Source organism: Tamandua tetradactyla, chromosome 3 (assembly GCF_023851605.1).
Source record: "Tamandua tetradactyla isolate mTamTet1 chromosome 3, mTamTet1.pri, whole genome shotgun sequence".
NCBI lineage: Eukaryota > Metazoa > Chordata > Mammalia > Pilosa > Myrmecophagidae > Tamandua > Tamandua tetradactyla.
The window spans coordinates 38,488,984-38,503,290 of NC_135329.1; the positions used below are offsets into that span (position 1 = coordinate 38,488,984).

At 33.4% G+C, this 14,307-nt stretch overlaps 1 protein-coding gene across 1 annotated transcript in view; it reads left to right on the top strand.

Annotated features, from left to right (window-relative positions):
• Nucleotides 1-14,307, top strand: part of CSMD1 (CUB and Sushi multiple domains 1) — a 519,811-nt gene that overhangs the window by 281,238 nt on the left and 224,266 nt on the right. Inside the window, 1 exon segment of the mRNA XM_077151716.1 lies at nt 11,107-11,295. Coding sequence (XP_077007831.1) covers nt 11,107-11,295 — 189 coding nt within the window.

Consider the following 14,307-nt stretch of genomic DNA (forward strand, 5'->3'; position numbering starts at 1 on the left):
GAGTGAGATCATGTTCATTTGCATAAATTGTTGTGATACCCTGATACTTCCCATAATGATCTGGGCAAAAGATTATAAAATAGTTGCAGAGTCCCCTTGCCAGGCCGTTAATCTTGGAGATCACCGTTATAAAGCTCATTCCTGCAAAGGAGAAGCTAAGCCTACTTATGATTATGCCTGAGACCCACAGAGAACCTCTTCTGTTGCTCAGATGTGGCCTTTCTCTGTCTAAGCCAACTCCGCAGGTGAAATTATTACTCTACCTACTATGTGGAACATGACTCCAGGGGTGTAAATCTCCCTGGCAAATGGGACATGACCCCTGAGGATGAGCCTGGCTCTGGGATTGTAGGATTGAAAAAGATTTCTTGAGCAGAAGGGGGAAGGAAAATGAAGCAAATACAATTTCAGTTGCTGAGAGATTTCAAATAGAGTTGAAAGGGCATTCTGAAGGTTATTTCTATGAGGTATACAGATGTTCCTTTTCAGTTTTGGGAGTATTGGAGTAATTAGAGGGAAGTACCTGAAACTGTTGGACTGTAACCCAATAGCCTGGATTCTTGAATCCAGTGAGAAAAACTGTAGTGCTTTATAGGTGGGACTGTGAAAACCTAGTGACTGACACTCCCTTTATCCAGTGTATGGACAGATGAGTAAGAATAATAAATAAATAAGTAAATAAGAGGGATGCAGGGGGATATCGGCTGTTTTGGGTGTTCTTTTTTGCTTTTATTTACTTTTATTTTTATTTTTATTTTTTGGATGATGTAAATGTTCAAAAATATATTGTGATAACAAATGCACAGTTATGATGATACTGAACCACTGATTGCACAGTTTGGATGATTAAATGGCATGTGAATATATAATATATCTCAATAAAATTGCATTAAAAAAAGAAGGGGAAAACATGCAAAATGCGAGGGAATACTGGTCTAAGTGGAGAGAGGTTTGGTGCGTTCAAAGAACAGGGAAGAATGTAATTAGAATGCAAGGGACAGTACAGTCTAAGAGATTCATAGGATCCCGATTCTTTAGGGCTTCTGATTGGGACAAGTTCAGATTTTTTCCAGGTATAAATTCATTGAAGGATTTTAATTAAAAGAAAAATTACTGCAATGCAGAAAATGAATTTTAGGAATTAAGATTGAAATCAACAAAAACGATTAGAAAGCCATCACAGATATAGAGGAGAGATGATAGTTCAACTTTAGCACATCTTCCTTCTATAATGTTATCTTCACCTGGATATATGCTTGGATTAAAACATTTGAACAATATTTATTATTAATTCTATGATTTTCTTTCATGTTGCTGTATATCTGACCCCACTTTCCTATTTGTCTAATTTTATTTCTTCATAAATGTCAATCATGCATTTATTCCTATTGAGATACATTCTGTTATAAACTGAATATTTCATGTGTGATCCCCACTTTGAACTCACTATGTGATAATTTTCATTTGTTTTATCATGGCTGTTTTGTTAGCAATGAAAAAAATATAATTATATTTCTCAAGCCACCAACCACCATCTCAGTTGACAGTGAACATTTTTGAGAAGTCTCCCACATTTTGAGTACTTAATACTGAATTTAGAATTTAATTTTTCTTTCCTTATTAATACCACAAAGACTCAAATTAGATTCCAGTACTAGCATTGTTTACCATATATATTTGAGACTCTATTTTCTACTACATAACTTGCAACCTCTGATGTTAAAAAATATGTGATTTGTTTTTATTTCTTTTTATAGTGTCCAAAGAGGATCATTAAAGCCGTGTCACATAGTTCCAAAAGCAGCCAGTTTTGTCAGTCTACAGAAGTAAGACCAGAGTGTATTTAGGAATTGTTTAGCAGAACATGCTAAATATTGTCAATATTTATAATTAGAGTTCACATAAATTGGGAAGAATCAATAAATCCACTTTCCCTTTTTCTCTTGCAATATCAGAATCTAGAAACATTGTTCAGCATTCACAGATAGAAATAGTCAGATGAGGTGTCAGAGTAACAGCCCCTGTCAGAGTGGGAAGGCATTTACCAAAAAGGTTTTCTTCAACTCCTGGACAGCCTTGCTCATTGAGGTGGCCTGCTTGGCCCTGTAAGCACTTGAATTGGTAAATCCTCCTCCAGACCAAACCTCTGGTTGGTTGACTGATTGCTTCCTTTATCTGACACCTGACTCTAAGTTTAACTGTTTACATAAAAAAAAAAAGGGTCCCCTAACAATATTAGTTTTGATTATAAGCAATTTATTTTCTATAACTGAGAGTTATAAGGACAAATTAAATTTAAGAAATGAAAAAATAAGTTTGAGATTAGGATATTCTATCTGACAAAGATTTACATATTCACATGTAATTAGATAGTTTATCAATGTTTGTAATTTCATAAATTTTATGAAGTTGGCAAAATGACACAATTCTGATTTTTAAATCACATCAATCTCTCTAGGTTTTACTTGTGATTTGCGATAAAGCTAAGGATATAACTAATAATACTTAAGAAGATGCATAAAGTGTGCAAATATTTCAAGTCATTCTGAGTGATGCCTGTGCTCCACACCTTATTTTTAAAGCCTGTCAATTGTTTTTCTTGGCTATAAAAAGATTAAAAGTGTTAGTAGATATAGCTGTCTTGGGTTAAGTTATTGATACATAATTGAGAAACGACAGTTACAGAACTTTGTTAAATAAAATCAAGTTTGTATACCCTATTTCTAAGTCAAGAATTGGAAAACAAATGATTATATAAAGACAATTATCAATTAGTTAGATATTAGTTAACAAATGTAATAGAGATTAAAAGGACGACTACATAATTCCATTAGCAGTCACGTTAAGTGCTTATAATTTAAACATTGCACAAATAGTGCTCAAGACTGATAGATGTAATGGATTTTCTCAGATCTAAGCAGAGGATACCTGTATGAAAAATGGCACTGAGTTAAATAAAATTCTCTTCTGTATCTTTTTCCTATGGCATATAGAGCTTATTGGTGCTTAGATATTTTATAATACTTTAAAAATATAAATATTGTACTAAGGATTTATCTACTATCTTTGTCTTTTAGCTCCTGTAATTTGGCATTTGGAGGAGTTGAATATCTTCTTTTTTCCTATTATGTACTAAACATGACTTTTTAAATATAACAGGCTAGGCTAAATCTGTTTATTCATAATACAATCATAAAACTGCTGAATTTTGCATAAATTGGATTTATGAGAAAATAGACTGTAATTTATGGATTCCATTTTTCCTCCTTAGGAGGAGAGGCAAGTAAACTACACAATGAAGGACTGAAGAATTCATTCTAACTGATTGCATGATACGATTGACTGTCCTTTATAGAAACAACCATAATTTGTATGTGAAATTGATGTGTTTCTAAAACTGAATCACTCTTTCTTTTCAATATATACAATATTCTGAATAACCCTGAGTTAACCAAAGGAACAAGGGGGAGGGCTTACCCTGGCCTTTTTTAACCATCTACAAAGTAGCTTCAGGTATCTGCATTCCTCTTGAGATTTGCTGAATACTTCTTACTCAGTCAAACCCAAGCTTCTGAGGCAACTACAAGAACAGATTCTGAGTTGTTTTGGTTTATTAAAGCTGCTGGAATGCAATATACCAGAAATGAAAAGGCTTTTAAAAAGGGAATTTATTAAATTGTATGTTTGCAATTTTAAAGCTATAAAAATGTCCCAATGATGCCATCCAGGGAAAGATACCGTGATTTAAGAAAGGTTGAAAGGTTCGTAGCACCTCTGTCAGCTGGGAAGGCTCATGGTTGGCATCTGCTGGGGTCTTTGGCTTCTCTTTTCAAGCATCTTCCCCGGGAGTGTTTATCTTTTCTTCCTCTCCAAAGGTCTCTGGCTGTATGCGCTCTAAAGCTTTTTCCAAAATGGCTCCCTCTTAAAGGACTCCAGTAAGCAACCCCACCTTGAATAGGTAGAGACACATCTCCATGGAAACCACCTAATCAAAAGGTCCCACCCACAATTGGGTGAGTAACATCTCTGTGGAAACAACTTAGTCAAAAAGATCCCAGTAAGCAAAATTGAACCAGGATTAAAAGAACATGTCTTTTTGGAGTTATGCAACAGTTTCAAACTGGCACACCAGTCTAAGCTGATACATTCATACCAAAATGTTTTGTGAGTCCACAGTCCTTGACTTCAGTGACTTTACCAGTTCCTTTGGGCCAAATTCATGGCCTCAGAAACAGGAAGGCTATGATGCAAAAGTCCCACTGGGCACGCATTCTTTGGTGGACTAAGGACAAGACACAGTTGTAATTGCAATTGTGGACAAGAAATTTGTTTTAAGATCTACCAGCAGAGGCTACATTTAGCAGAAAATGTCCAGAATTGGCTGCTACCTTAGCAATTTTGGTTGGCTTCCCAAGTAGGTATTGGGATCAAGGAGTTGACATTTAGGAAATGAGGAACTTTTAGGCAAAAAAAAATATATATCTTCAATGTGAGAGCCTGGACCATATCTCTGGTCACAAAAAAAGTGTGATGCGTCATCTAAGAAATTTACAGCGGCCAATGTGAGAAACTGGTAAGTTTATGCATGCGTACATAAAAAAGTCTGTGGACCACAATACGTGGCTTAGCCGCTATGAGACCTCTGCTTCCTTTGTCAGTTGAGAAAGAAGAAAAGGACTCAAGTAGGGCTTCGAATTAGTATTCAGTGTGTACTTCAATGTAAACTGCTATCTCCCCTCCCTATGACAAGGCCCAGTTTTCTCAAAGTACTTCACGTTAATTTCTGACATCAGAAGCAATAGCTTATTTCTTCCTAGTCTATCCTCATCAAATAGATTCTATCAGAAGAGGCTCAAGTGCTTTAACTTAATTTGTGTAACATACTCTGTCAAAGAAACTAGAAAATCCTTGCAGTCCAGAGTAAGATTTATTGAACTAATACATGATAACCATGGATCATTGCATTCTTTACCACATTCAGTTCTTGTGGTTTGTTGATAAGATATGTATATTCATTCCACTTACATAAATGAAGATATGGAAAGATGGAATTTAAATGATATGACCAAGATCCCACAGCCATTATATGGGCAGAAGTAGGGCTACATCAAGTCACAGAGTTAGTTTGCACACCTATGTCAAGGCATTTGACTTCTTTGTTTGTTGGTGATGATTCTTTTCTAATTAAATTTTTCTATGATACATAATTCAAAAAATATTATACAATGATTAAATAATATCTCTAAAAGCCTTTAGCAGTCGTCAAGTGTGGAATAGAGAGATTATGGACAAATTGTTGGCACAGTTGAAAATCTTAGATTTTGCCTCTCTTTACATTCAAAGATAAATTCTTTATAAATTCATCAGATTTTTAAAAATTCTCTTACTTAATGGCTATTTTCCTTAAATTAAAACCTTTTATATTTAAAACATCAATTTATAGGAATTAATGCTTTCACGTGACTAGAGAACTTGTTACCCATGTTTGAATGAGAATTCTGACAGTTGAAATTCTTCTTCAGTCCTGAAACTTAGAGAGCACAGTATTCAAATCCATACACTTTCATGTGCCACATCTTTAGAGGCAGTTATAAATGCTCAAAACAGGCAATGGAAAATCTATTTAAAAAGACTTAATAAGGATTCTTCCAAAATTCACCTATTTTTAGCATCTAAATAATTATTTTTATTCATTCTTTTTGGTTTCTTTAATTCAGACTCTTAATAAAGTCCTTTATTTCAGTGTATATATCATTGTGTAAAATGTGATAATGAATCAAAGTTCAGGAAAGATATTTACCAAAGAAAAATAATATGAATTTATGATGCTATATATCAAAAGGTTGGAAGAATATTGATATTAATATTTAAATAGTAAATACTCCATTAAATAAGAACTTTGGCACAAAGATCTAAAAACAATGTAACTTATCTATATGCTAAGTGTATAATTCACAATTTAAAAAAAATAATAATTCTTAAATTCTTAAAACAAGTTCTTAAATAATTCAGAAATGAACCATGCAATGCTTTATTTTGTTTGGGTTTTTTTTGTTTTTTTTTTTTGCCCTGACAAATATGACCTATGAGATATAGAAATTAGTCCTGGCTTTTGTTTTATTGAATTTCCTATCTGGTTACTGGCACCTTCTCTCTAAGTAGGTGCAAAGATTTTGGAACAGTGCACACAAATCAGGAGAAGTGGCTGAAAAATCTTTCTCCTTGAACTCTCTAACTTATCTCAGACAAGTGACTTGTTTCTTTCTTTGTCGCACATATATTCCCTCTACCTAAAAAGCCTTCCTAACTTCCCAGTGCCTGCCCATGCAAAAAAAAAAAAAAAAGAAAAAGAAAAAAGCCTTCCTTCCTTGGTCTTTACCTGCCCTGTACCTTCACACCATTTAGATCTCAGCTAAAATGTCATTTCTTCAACAGACAATTTCTTGACTACCCCTGCATATTTCATCCTGCTTTCATCTTTCAGTCCATGATAATTTGATTTAACAACAGTTTACATAATAACTTTAACTTATTTTATGTAATTATCTACTTATTAATTTTTTTGTTTCTTCAATAAAATGTATGCTTCATGAAAGTAAGACAAATTTCTGTTAATATGCCATTTATAACTAACATTTAATTTTTCAATAAATGAAGTGGTGATAAAAACCATTCCTCCACATTCATAAGCAAGCCTATTCGTTTTTTTTTTTCCCATTTGCAACAATTGTATCAGAGCCTTTAGAGTATTCCATGGCTATTAGAATCACAGGGTTATAAGCTGGAAGGCAACTTTACCATCCTCCATATTGATCGCTTTAACAGAGGTTAATTTTATTAGCAGAAATAGGCCGGCACCCTTCAACTCCAGTTTCATCTGTCCTTAGAAGGAATTTGATTACAATTCTTAAATTAGCCAGCAAATTACATAACAAAATTAAGGAAATGCATTGTATTACATTTTTTTTAATGCATGTGAGTAAATGTGTGTGTGAGAGTGTGTATGTGTGTTTGTACTTGTGCACCTTGAAGGCACTGTTAAATCTGAGTGAAATCTTCCAAAGAATATTAGGTTATTTTGAATCCAATTATATTTGCTTCTCCTCTCATGGAAATGGCAATCCATTTTTGATAGCTTTTTTTCTCTTTTTTAGCAGTTGTATTTGGTGTTTGAAAGGACTCATTTCTCCTACAGAGTTTGTTATCTTTAAAGCAAAAACACGAATGAGAACAAGCCTGCTGATTTCATTCTAAAGAACGTAATACAGAACGAAATTTGTTGATAGTTCAAACACAGTATGGCATTCTTTGTTCTTTTTGTGAGCACTGGTCTATAAAATAACTTTAGACTCAAGTAACAATATTGTAAGGAGGTGTATTGTACAGTGTGCATATTTTCCAGGCAATCTCGCCCTGGCTTTCAGGAAAAAATACGTTTTTATGGCCTTCAACTTGGGTTAGCTTTTTGGAGAGGCAGAGAAAGCCTGGCTTTGTATTTTGTGAGATTGGCCTAGGAAGAAGCACAGTGGAGGAATGGGACTAAGGTGTGCGTGGGCGGGAAAAAAGGGAAGAAGAGACACTGATTTGAGCTGACTTTCTGTTTTAATGGTCCTTGTTTCTACATTTATTAGCACTGTTTTCCAAGCAACTAGTTTTTCACATACAGCATAACAACTTCAGCAAAAGCATACACGAGTGATGAGTATGCCTCTCTAGTCTTTGGATATGTTCTATCAGCACAAACTTGTTTCTTATAGTTTAAAATACTTTGCCTTTGGACATCTATAGAGTTTTCCCCTTGAAGTCCTATATTACGTGGAGGATTTAAACAGTCTAACACTCTACTTATAAGGTGTAAAAACAACTACATAACTCACTCTTATAGACCATGCAACTATCATCTTTATGAATTTCAAGTTCCATATTCAAACAGATTTGACTCGGGCGGACGGCTCAGTGGCAGAGTTCTCGCCTGTCATGTCGGAGACTTGGGTTCGATTCCCTGTGCCTGCCCATGCCAAAAAAAAAACAAAAAAAACACATTTAACTCAAAAGCACTTTTCCTTTTGCAAACGATCCTTGGTACTTTACATTTCTCTAATAACACTTGTGTTTATAATGCTTATTGACCTTGGAATAAACTCTTACAGAGAGCGTCTCCTTCTAATTTGTGAACTTCCATGTTATAAAGTAGCGGCATCAAAAAGGCAGCATCACAACGTTCATTCTGTTCTTGGTAAATCATGTTTGATTTTCTATAAATAGAACTTGCATCTACTTATTGAATTAAAAAAATACGTGTTGAAAGATGGCATTATGTTAATGTAAATACTCAACTTCAACAATGTGTGCCCTAAATTCATATTATCAATACATCATATATGTGATTCCTTATAATATTCAGTGTTATAAATTAAAGCAATATCACTTTAAGGCATGTTACAGTTTATAGAATTCTATCACATAAATAAACTTATTTGATTTTCACTACAATTTTGATGAGTAGGCAGCGCTTTGTTTCATCTTTATATGGTACAATAAAGATGTGACCTTGGGAACAATTAGGAAACGATTATCCAAAATCTCGCGATGTTATGATAGAATAAGTAGTAAACTCCTGGTTTTCAGATATTTCCCAGCACCTTCTCTATAAAATGTTTTCTCTGCTCCCCTCATGAGATGACTTTGTCTAACACGGGGTTAGTCCAGTTTTAGTTCTCCGGGAAGCCAATGCCAGTAATTATCTCAAAACATTAAAAAGTCTTTGCCATTTGTTTAGCTTTTTGCTCTTGATTGCCTTTCACCTGCTTATCTGACTCCTGTTCAGAGACATAAAAACTATTTTAAAATTGCACATAAAAATTTTTGCACGTAAAAAAATAATTAAAATCAAGGAATACTGAAATGTAAAATTAAGGATATCTTTTAATCTGATAACTAAAGACAGAGTTTAACCATAGTTAACCATAGTATTCTGTTACTCAGCTGAATGGTAACTTTATTACATTGAAAATATCAATAATTAAATATATATAAATAATTATATACATACATATACATACATGATTATTATAGAATGTAACACTGTATTTTACCACTTTAGCATTTATGAGTCTATCTATCATAACCTATTTATTTAGACATTCAGAGGACTATAAACTAGATATTGCTGTAACTAACAAGTTTGAGCCCTTAGCTTTTTTTCTTCTTTGAAATTATTCTCATAGTAGAGATGTGTATAAATGGTATTACTAGTCAAATAGTAAAAATGATTTTTTATGACTCTATTTAAATAGTTTTTCCAAAGGGTTATAGCACATTGCCATAATTAAATGACCCAATTGACTCACCATTTTTGTATATTAATATTTAAAGAGAAAAATGCAATTTCACAAGTTCATTAAGTAAGAAAAACCTATTAATAAAAAAACCTCATAATTCCATAGGATGTTAAATACTCATTTTTGAAAAATGTTAATAAAGACAAACTTAAAGTCCAAACAGTAACTACATTGATCTTTCAGAATTTAAATTTCCTTATAGTAGCCTATTGATATCTTTCTTTGTGTATCCCCTCATTAGTTTTATGGTAAAAATCCAATCCTTTTAGTATGATATACAGACCAATTACTCTTCTGGGCAAATGGAAACCTAATCTCTGTGTGTTTCCAATCATGTACTCTGTATTTCAGTCTTGAAGAACTACCTAATATTCCTCTGGCTTATGTATTTTCATGTGCCCACCAGTTTTGCATATTCAGCTATTTTATTCCTTTTGCAATATCCTTATCCTTTCCCACCCCTTTTTATTTCAGGTAATTCATACAGAAATATTAAGACCCAAACCTGGAAAATGCCTGGCAGAAATCAGAGAACAGAGTATTTCAGCATTTATTTTAAAATCTCAAAGCTACACATTCACCAATGGTGATCACCTGGCTAAACAATTTAAATATAAAATTAAATCCTTTTTACTTTATTCTGCACATGAAAGGACTCTCTAGCAGTCACCTGTATCCTTTATATTATTGCTCTATACTGAGTTGATTGTGAGGAGAGTAATGGATGACCTTTTGTTCTTTTAAAACTGAGTATGTGTTGCCCAGGGTGAAGAGCCATTGATCTAATTTCAGAAATACAGGAGAGGGAGACGCTGAGCACAGTTTCCTCCTGAACTGGTGTGTGGCTTTCTTATTGAATTAGAAGTGAATTCTCAGTCACCTTTATGTATAACAACATCCTCTGAGGATTAAAAGACGATATAGTGGGCTTTAAATTATTCATTCACTCTCCACAAGAGTAGATAAGAGAAAATTGTCTGCAGGATTTCTGAATTAGTTGAAACATGATACTAAGCAGGAAATTGCACCTAATTTGTGGATTAGCTAACTGTTACTAATTTATGGGTAAATTTTTGCGTCACAAAGATTGCGAATAACATTTATTAGCGATCATCCTACCTAGACTTTATTCTAGAGCACACAAAGGACTTAATGATAAAGCACAATAACAACTACATACTATAAAAATATTGTCCTGATAGGAATCGCTAGCTTAGTGATTCTACAGTTTTTTTTTCCAAGAAATAAAGAAAACAGAATACACTTCCCTATTATATTTGTATCAAGCAGTTTAGCTTAAAACAAAACAACTATGTATTTCCTAGTCAGAAGCACTTAATTTAGAATGGTAGTATTTTTCACTTTTAAACAAAAAGGGAATTGTTAGGGCTATGTTCACCAGGCATTTATTTATAGATACTTTTTATTATCAGCCTTATTACTTTTTTAATTAAATTAAGTTCATGTCCTATACTTTCTTTCTAAGTTAAACATTGTGATATTCCTTGTTGGTAAGTGCTACATTGCTTCTAAAAGACAGAGTAAGTATTCATAAATGTGTGTTGTTATAATCCTGCTACTAAAAATAATTATTGTTTTATTTTTGGGATGGTAACTGGTAACTTGGAAGAGACATTTTAAAAACTTTATGTTTTGAAAAATGCATCTTAAAAAGCTATTTGTCATTATCATATCCCTACTCTAAACTCTAGACTAATTTAATCCCTTATTTATAAGCTTGATTTTGTTTCTCTATTTGTTTCAGCTTATGAATTACAGAACTGCCCGGATCCTCCTCCATTTCAAAATGGGTATATGATCAACTCAGACTATAGTGTGGGACAATCAATATCTTTTGAGTGTTACCCTGGGTACATATTAATAGGCCATCCAGTCCTCACTTGTCAGCATGGGATCAACAGAAATTGGAACTATCCTTTTCCAAGATGTGATGGTGAGTTAATACATTTTCTTGGGAGCGATTCATTTTTCATGTAGATAATAATACATTAATTATTAAAATGAACATATTCAAGAATTCATTAACTTACTCGGTAAATATTTACTGAAAATCTATTGTGTTAAATTCAGACGATTTGGTATTTCATGAATACACCAAATGGTAACAAAAAAAAAAAAAAAAGTAGCCCTTTCACCTAAAGTACATTATAAGTATAGCAAAATTATAAACACAAATATTGCTATGCAAATCCAGACACCAGGACAATATTATGATGAATTGAATACACCAAGAATGGTGTATATTTGGGATGGTAGCAGCAGTTATCTCCAGAGTAGTCAGATTAAGGATTGGGGGGGAGAAGGGTGTTTATCAATTTTACCCCCAAAATTTTCTGTTGTTTTAATGTTATAGTAATTATATATTACTTCTGTATTTTTAAAAAAATTATTTTCATCTTATCCTTGGAGGATATTTAGTCCTTTGGTACCCAGAGACAGGGAACGTTTCACCTAGAAGAAACAAAGAGTGTAAGTGAAGACTTTGTGTGAGAGTAGTTTTCAGAAAAAAAACTAAAAGTAACAGTTTAATAGTGTATGATGGTAGGAGGTTCTTAAGAGATGCTGGGAATTAGGTTAATGGAGAATGGCGAGAGAGGAAGACCTGTACTTTTTGAATGTTTCTAGTCTGAGGAGGTATCACTACTTTAAAAGTTCCATGTGGCAACCTAATTTTCCTGACTTACTAGAATTTTTTGCAATATCTAGTTAAGACAAATATATCAAATACACCATTTATGAAGAATGCAATTGAAACAGTTGTTACTCTAAACCTTATATTCTAACACTATAAATACTGTACCTTTGAAAGAAAAAATAATGAAATCACCAACTCTGTAGGCCTTTGAAATGCTAAATACTTAATTCCCAGGGGGAAAAAAATGAAAGGAATTGTAGCTGTGCTTGAATTTCTACTGAAGGAGTAAAAAAATCGTATCAGTCGACTTTTTAAAATATACATTTCACCTCCATATTTTTCCATTTTATATCATTATAGAAAGAACTGCAAAAATATTTAGCTGGGATTTATTAAAATTCTGATCCTAGTCTAATACTAGGATTACATATAAACACAACTTAAAAAAATTAATTTAATAAAACAAAAGGATAGCAGTTTCATATCTCATTAAAAATAAAATCTTTAATAATATTCTCCATTTAAACTCATCTTTTTGTGTGATTTTAGCCAGAATCCTTTGAATTCATATTTAGATGGTAGAATCCTTGGCTTAATATAAAAAATAGGATCAAATATTTGATGTCATTGTTCTTTCAAGGCCGTTTTTTGAATATGAAAATACCTGCTCTGGCTTCAAATTATTTTGTCAGTTTGAAAATAGCAAAATAAATCTTTTTAAGTATAGTTTCAAGGTGATGCCATCTTAAGACAAAATGTGTTCCATTTATCTAAAAAACATCATAAAGAAGGCAGAGTAAGTGAAGGAAGAAATGAGGTCAGAAATACCTATGGTGCTCCCCTCATTAGGTGAGAATAAGCATTCACCACTTGTACTCATTAATACAGCTAAGAGTTTAAAATTCTCAGAGATCCACATTAAATATCTTTATTGGTTGGTGAAAATTGTAAATTTTTTTCTTCCTCCTCAAAGTTTAGGCATTAATCCTAATGTAATCCTGGAGAAAACTCATTATAAATTATCTATAATGTTGTAAATGAAGACTTAAGGATTTATTAATTTGATTATTTATCTTCATATCTGTCTCTCTTCAGGGGAAGTCATATTGCTTATGTTTATAGGGAACAAAAAGGACAGCACTCTGAAGGGGTGTCTCAGTGTCCCCTGAATTCTCCATGTCTAGTTCCAAGATGAAATGAAGCCACCACGTTGGCCGCCACTTCATATTGCTACTGCCTCTGCCATACTGACCAACTGACTGATCTACCATCTTGTAGTATGGCTTCACACAGGGCCAAGAGTCACTTAGATACACTCTTCACTTTTTATGTGTGAGCCACCTAAAATCTTCATCTTCCCAAATGGCAGTGATGTAAACTACTGAACAAAATCCATAGTGGAAATTTCAGGCGGTGTTAAGGAGTAGAGTTGGGTAGGAGACAAATAATAGAGCATAAATTGTAATGATTTAAATAGATATTTAGTAAATTTCATATTGGGTAAGCCATTTGGGTTAGGCATTGTCTCCATCATTTTCAATATTGCTAATACTTTGTCTCTTGAATATGATGAAGGTCATATCATTTTTACATATTTATTTACTTCTGTAAAAATAAATGCAGAGGGCAGGCCATGGTGGTTCAGCAGGCAGAGTTCTCGCCTGCCATACTGGACATCCAGGTTCAATTCCCGGTGCCTGCTCAAGCAAAAAATAAATATATATATGCATGCAGAAATAACTTGGGAACCTTCTCATTTTCTGCATTAACTATATACAGCAACCCTTTCTTTCAACCTAAACTCTCAATTCATAGTAATCATATATATCTCTCATAATCAGCTGGTTGCCTTTGTACTTTTTGGGAGAATCTCCTAGGCAGATGGATGAGAAGCTGGGAGAGACCTTGCCGCCTGCTGGGCAGCATTGATCTTGCCCGTTACTAAGATGCTCCCTGCAGTGTTTTATTATTGATCTCTACTTCAGGGTCCACTTTGAACCTAACCTTCATGGAAATGATGGGGGAGGATGATACACTTCATGGTGAGCCAGATCACACACACACTGACTCTGTGAAATTAAAATGAGATACCACCCAGATATAGAAATCAACATAAGGCTTTGATGCCACTAGAGTGAGAGGGAAGACATTTTTGCAACTAGATAAAAGGACAGACCAGAGGAAATGATAGAGGAAATTTTGGCTCATTTTTTTAGAAGCTTCTTTTTCTTTTTTTTAATCTTGAAGTTACATAGCAGGATTTGACTGTATGTGTATCCACAGAATATTAGTATCTCACATGACAAATCA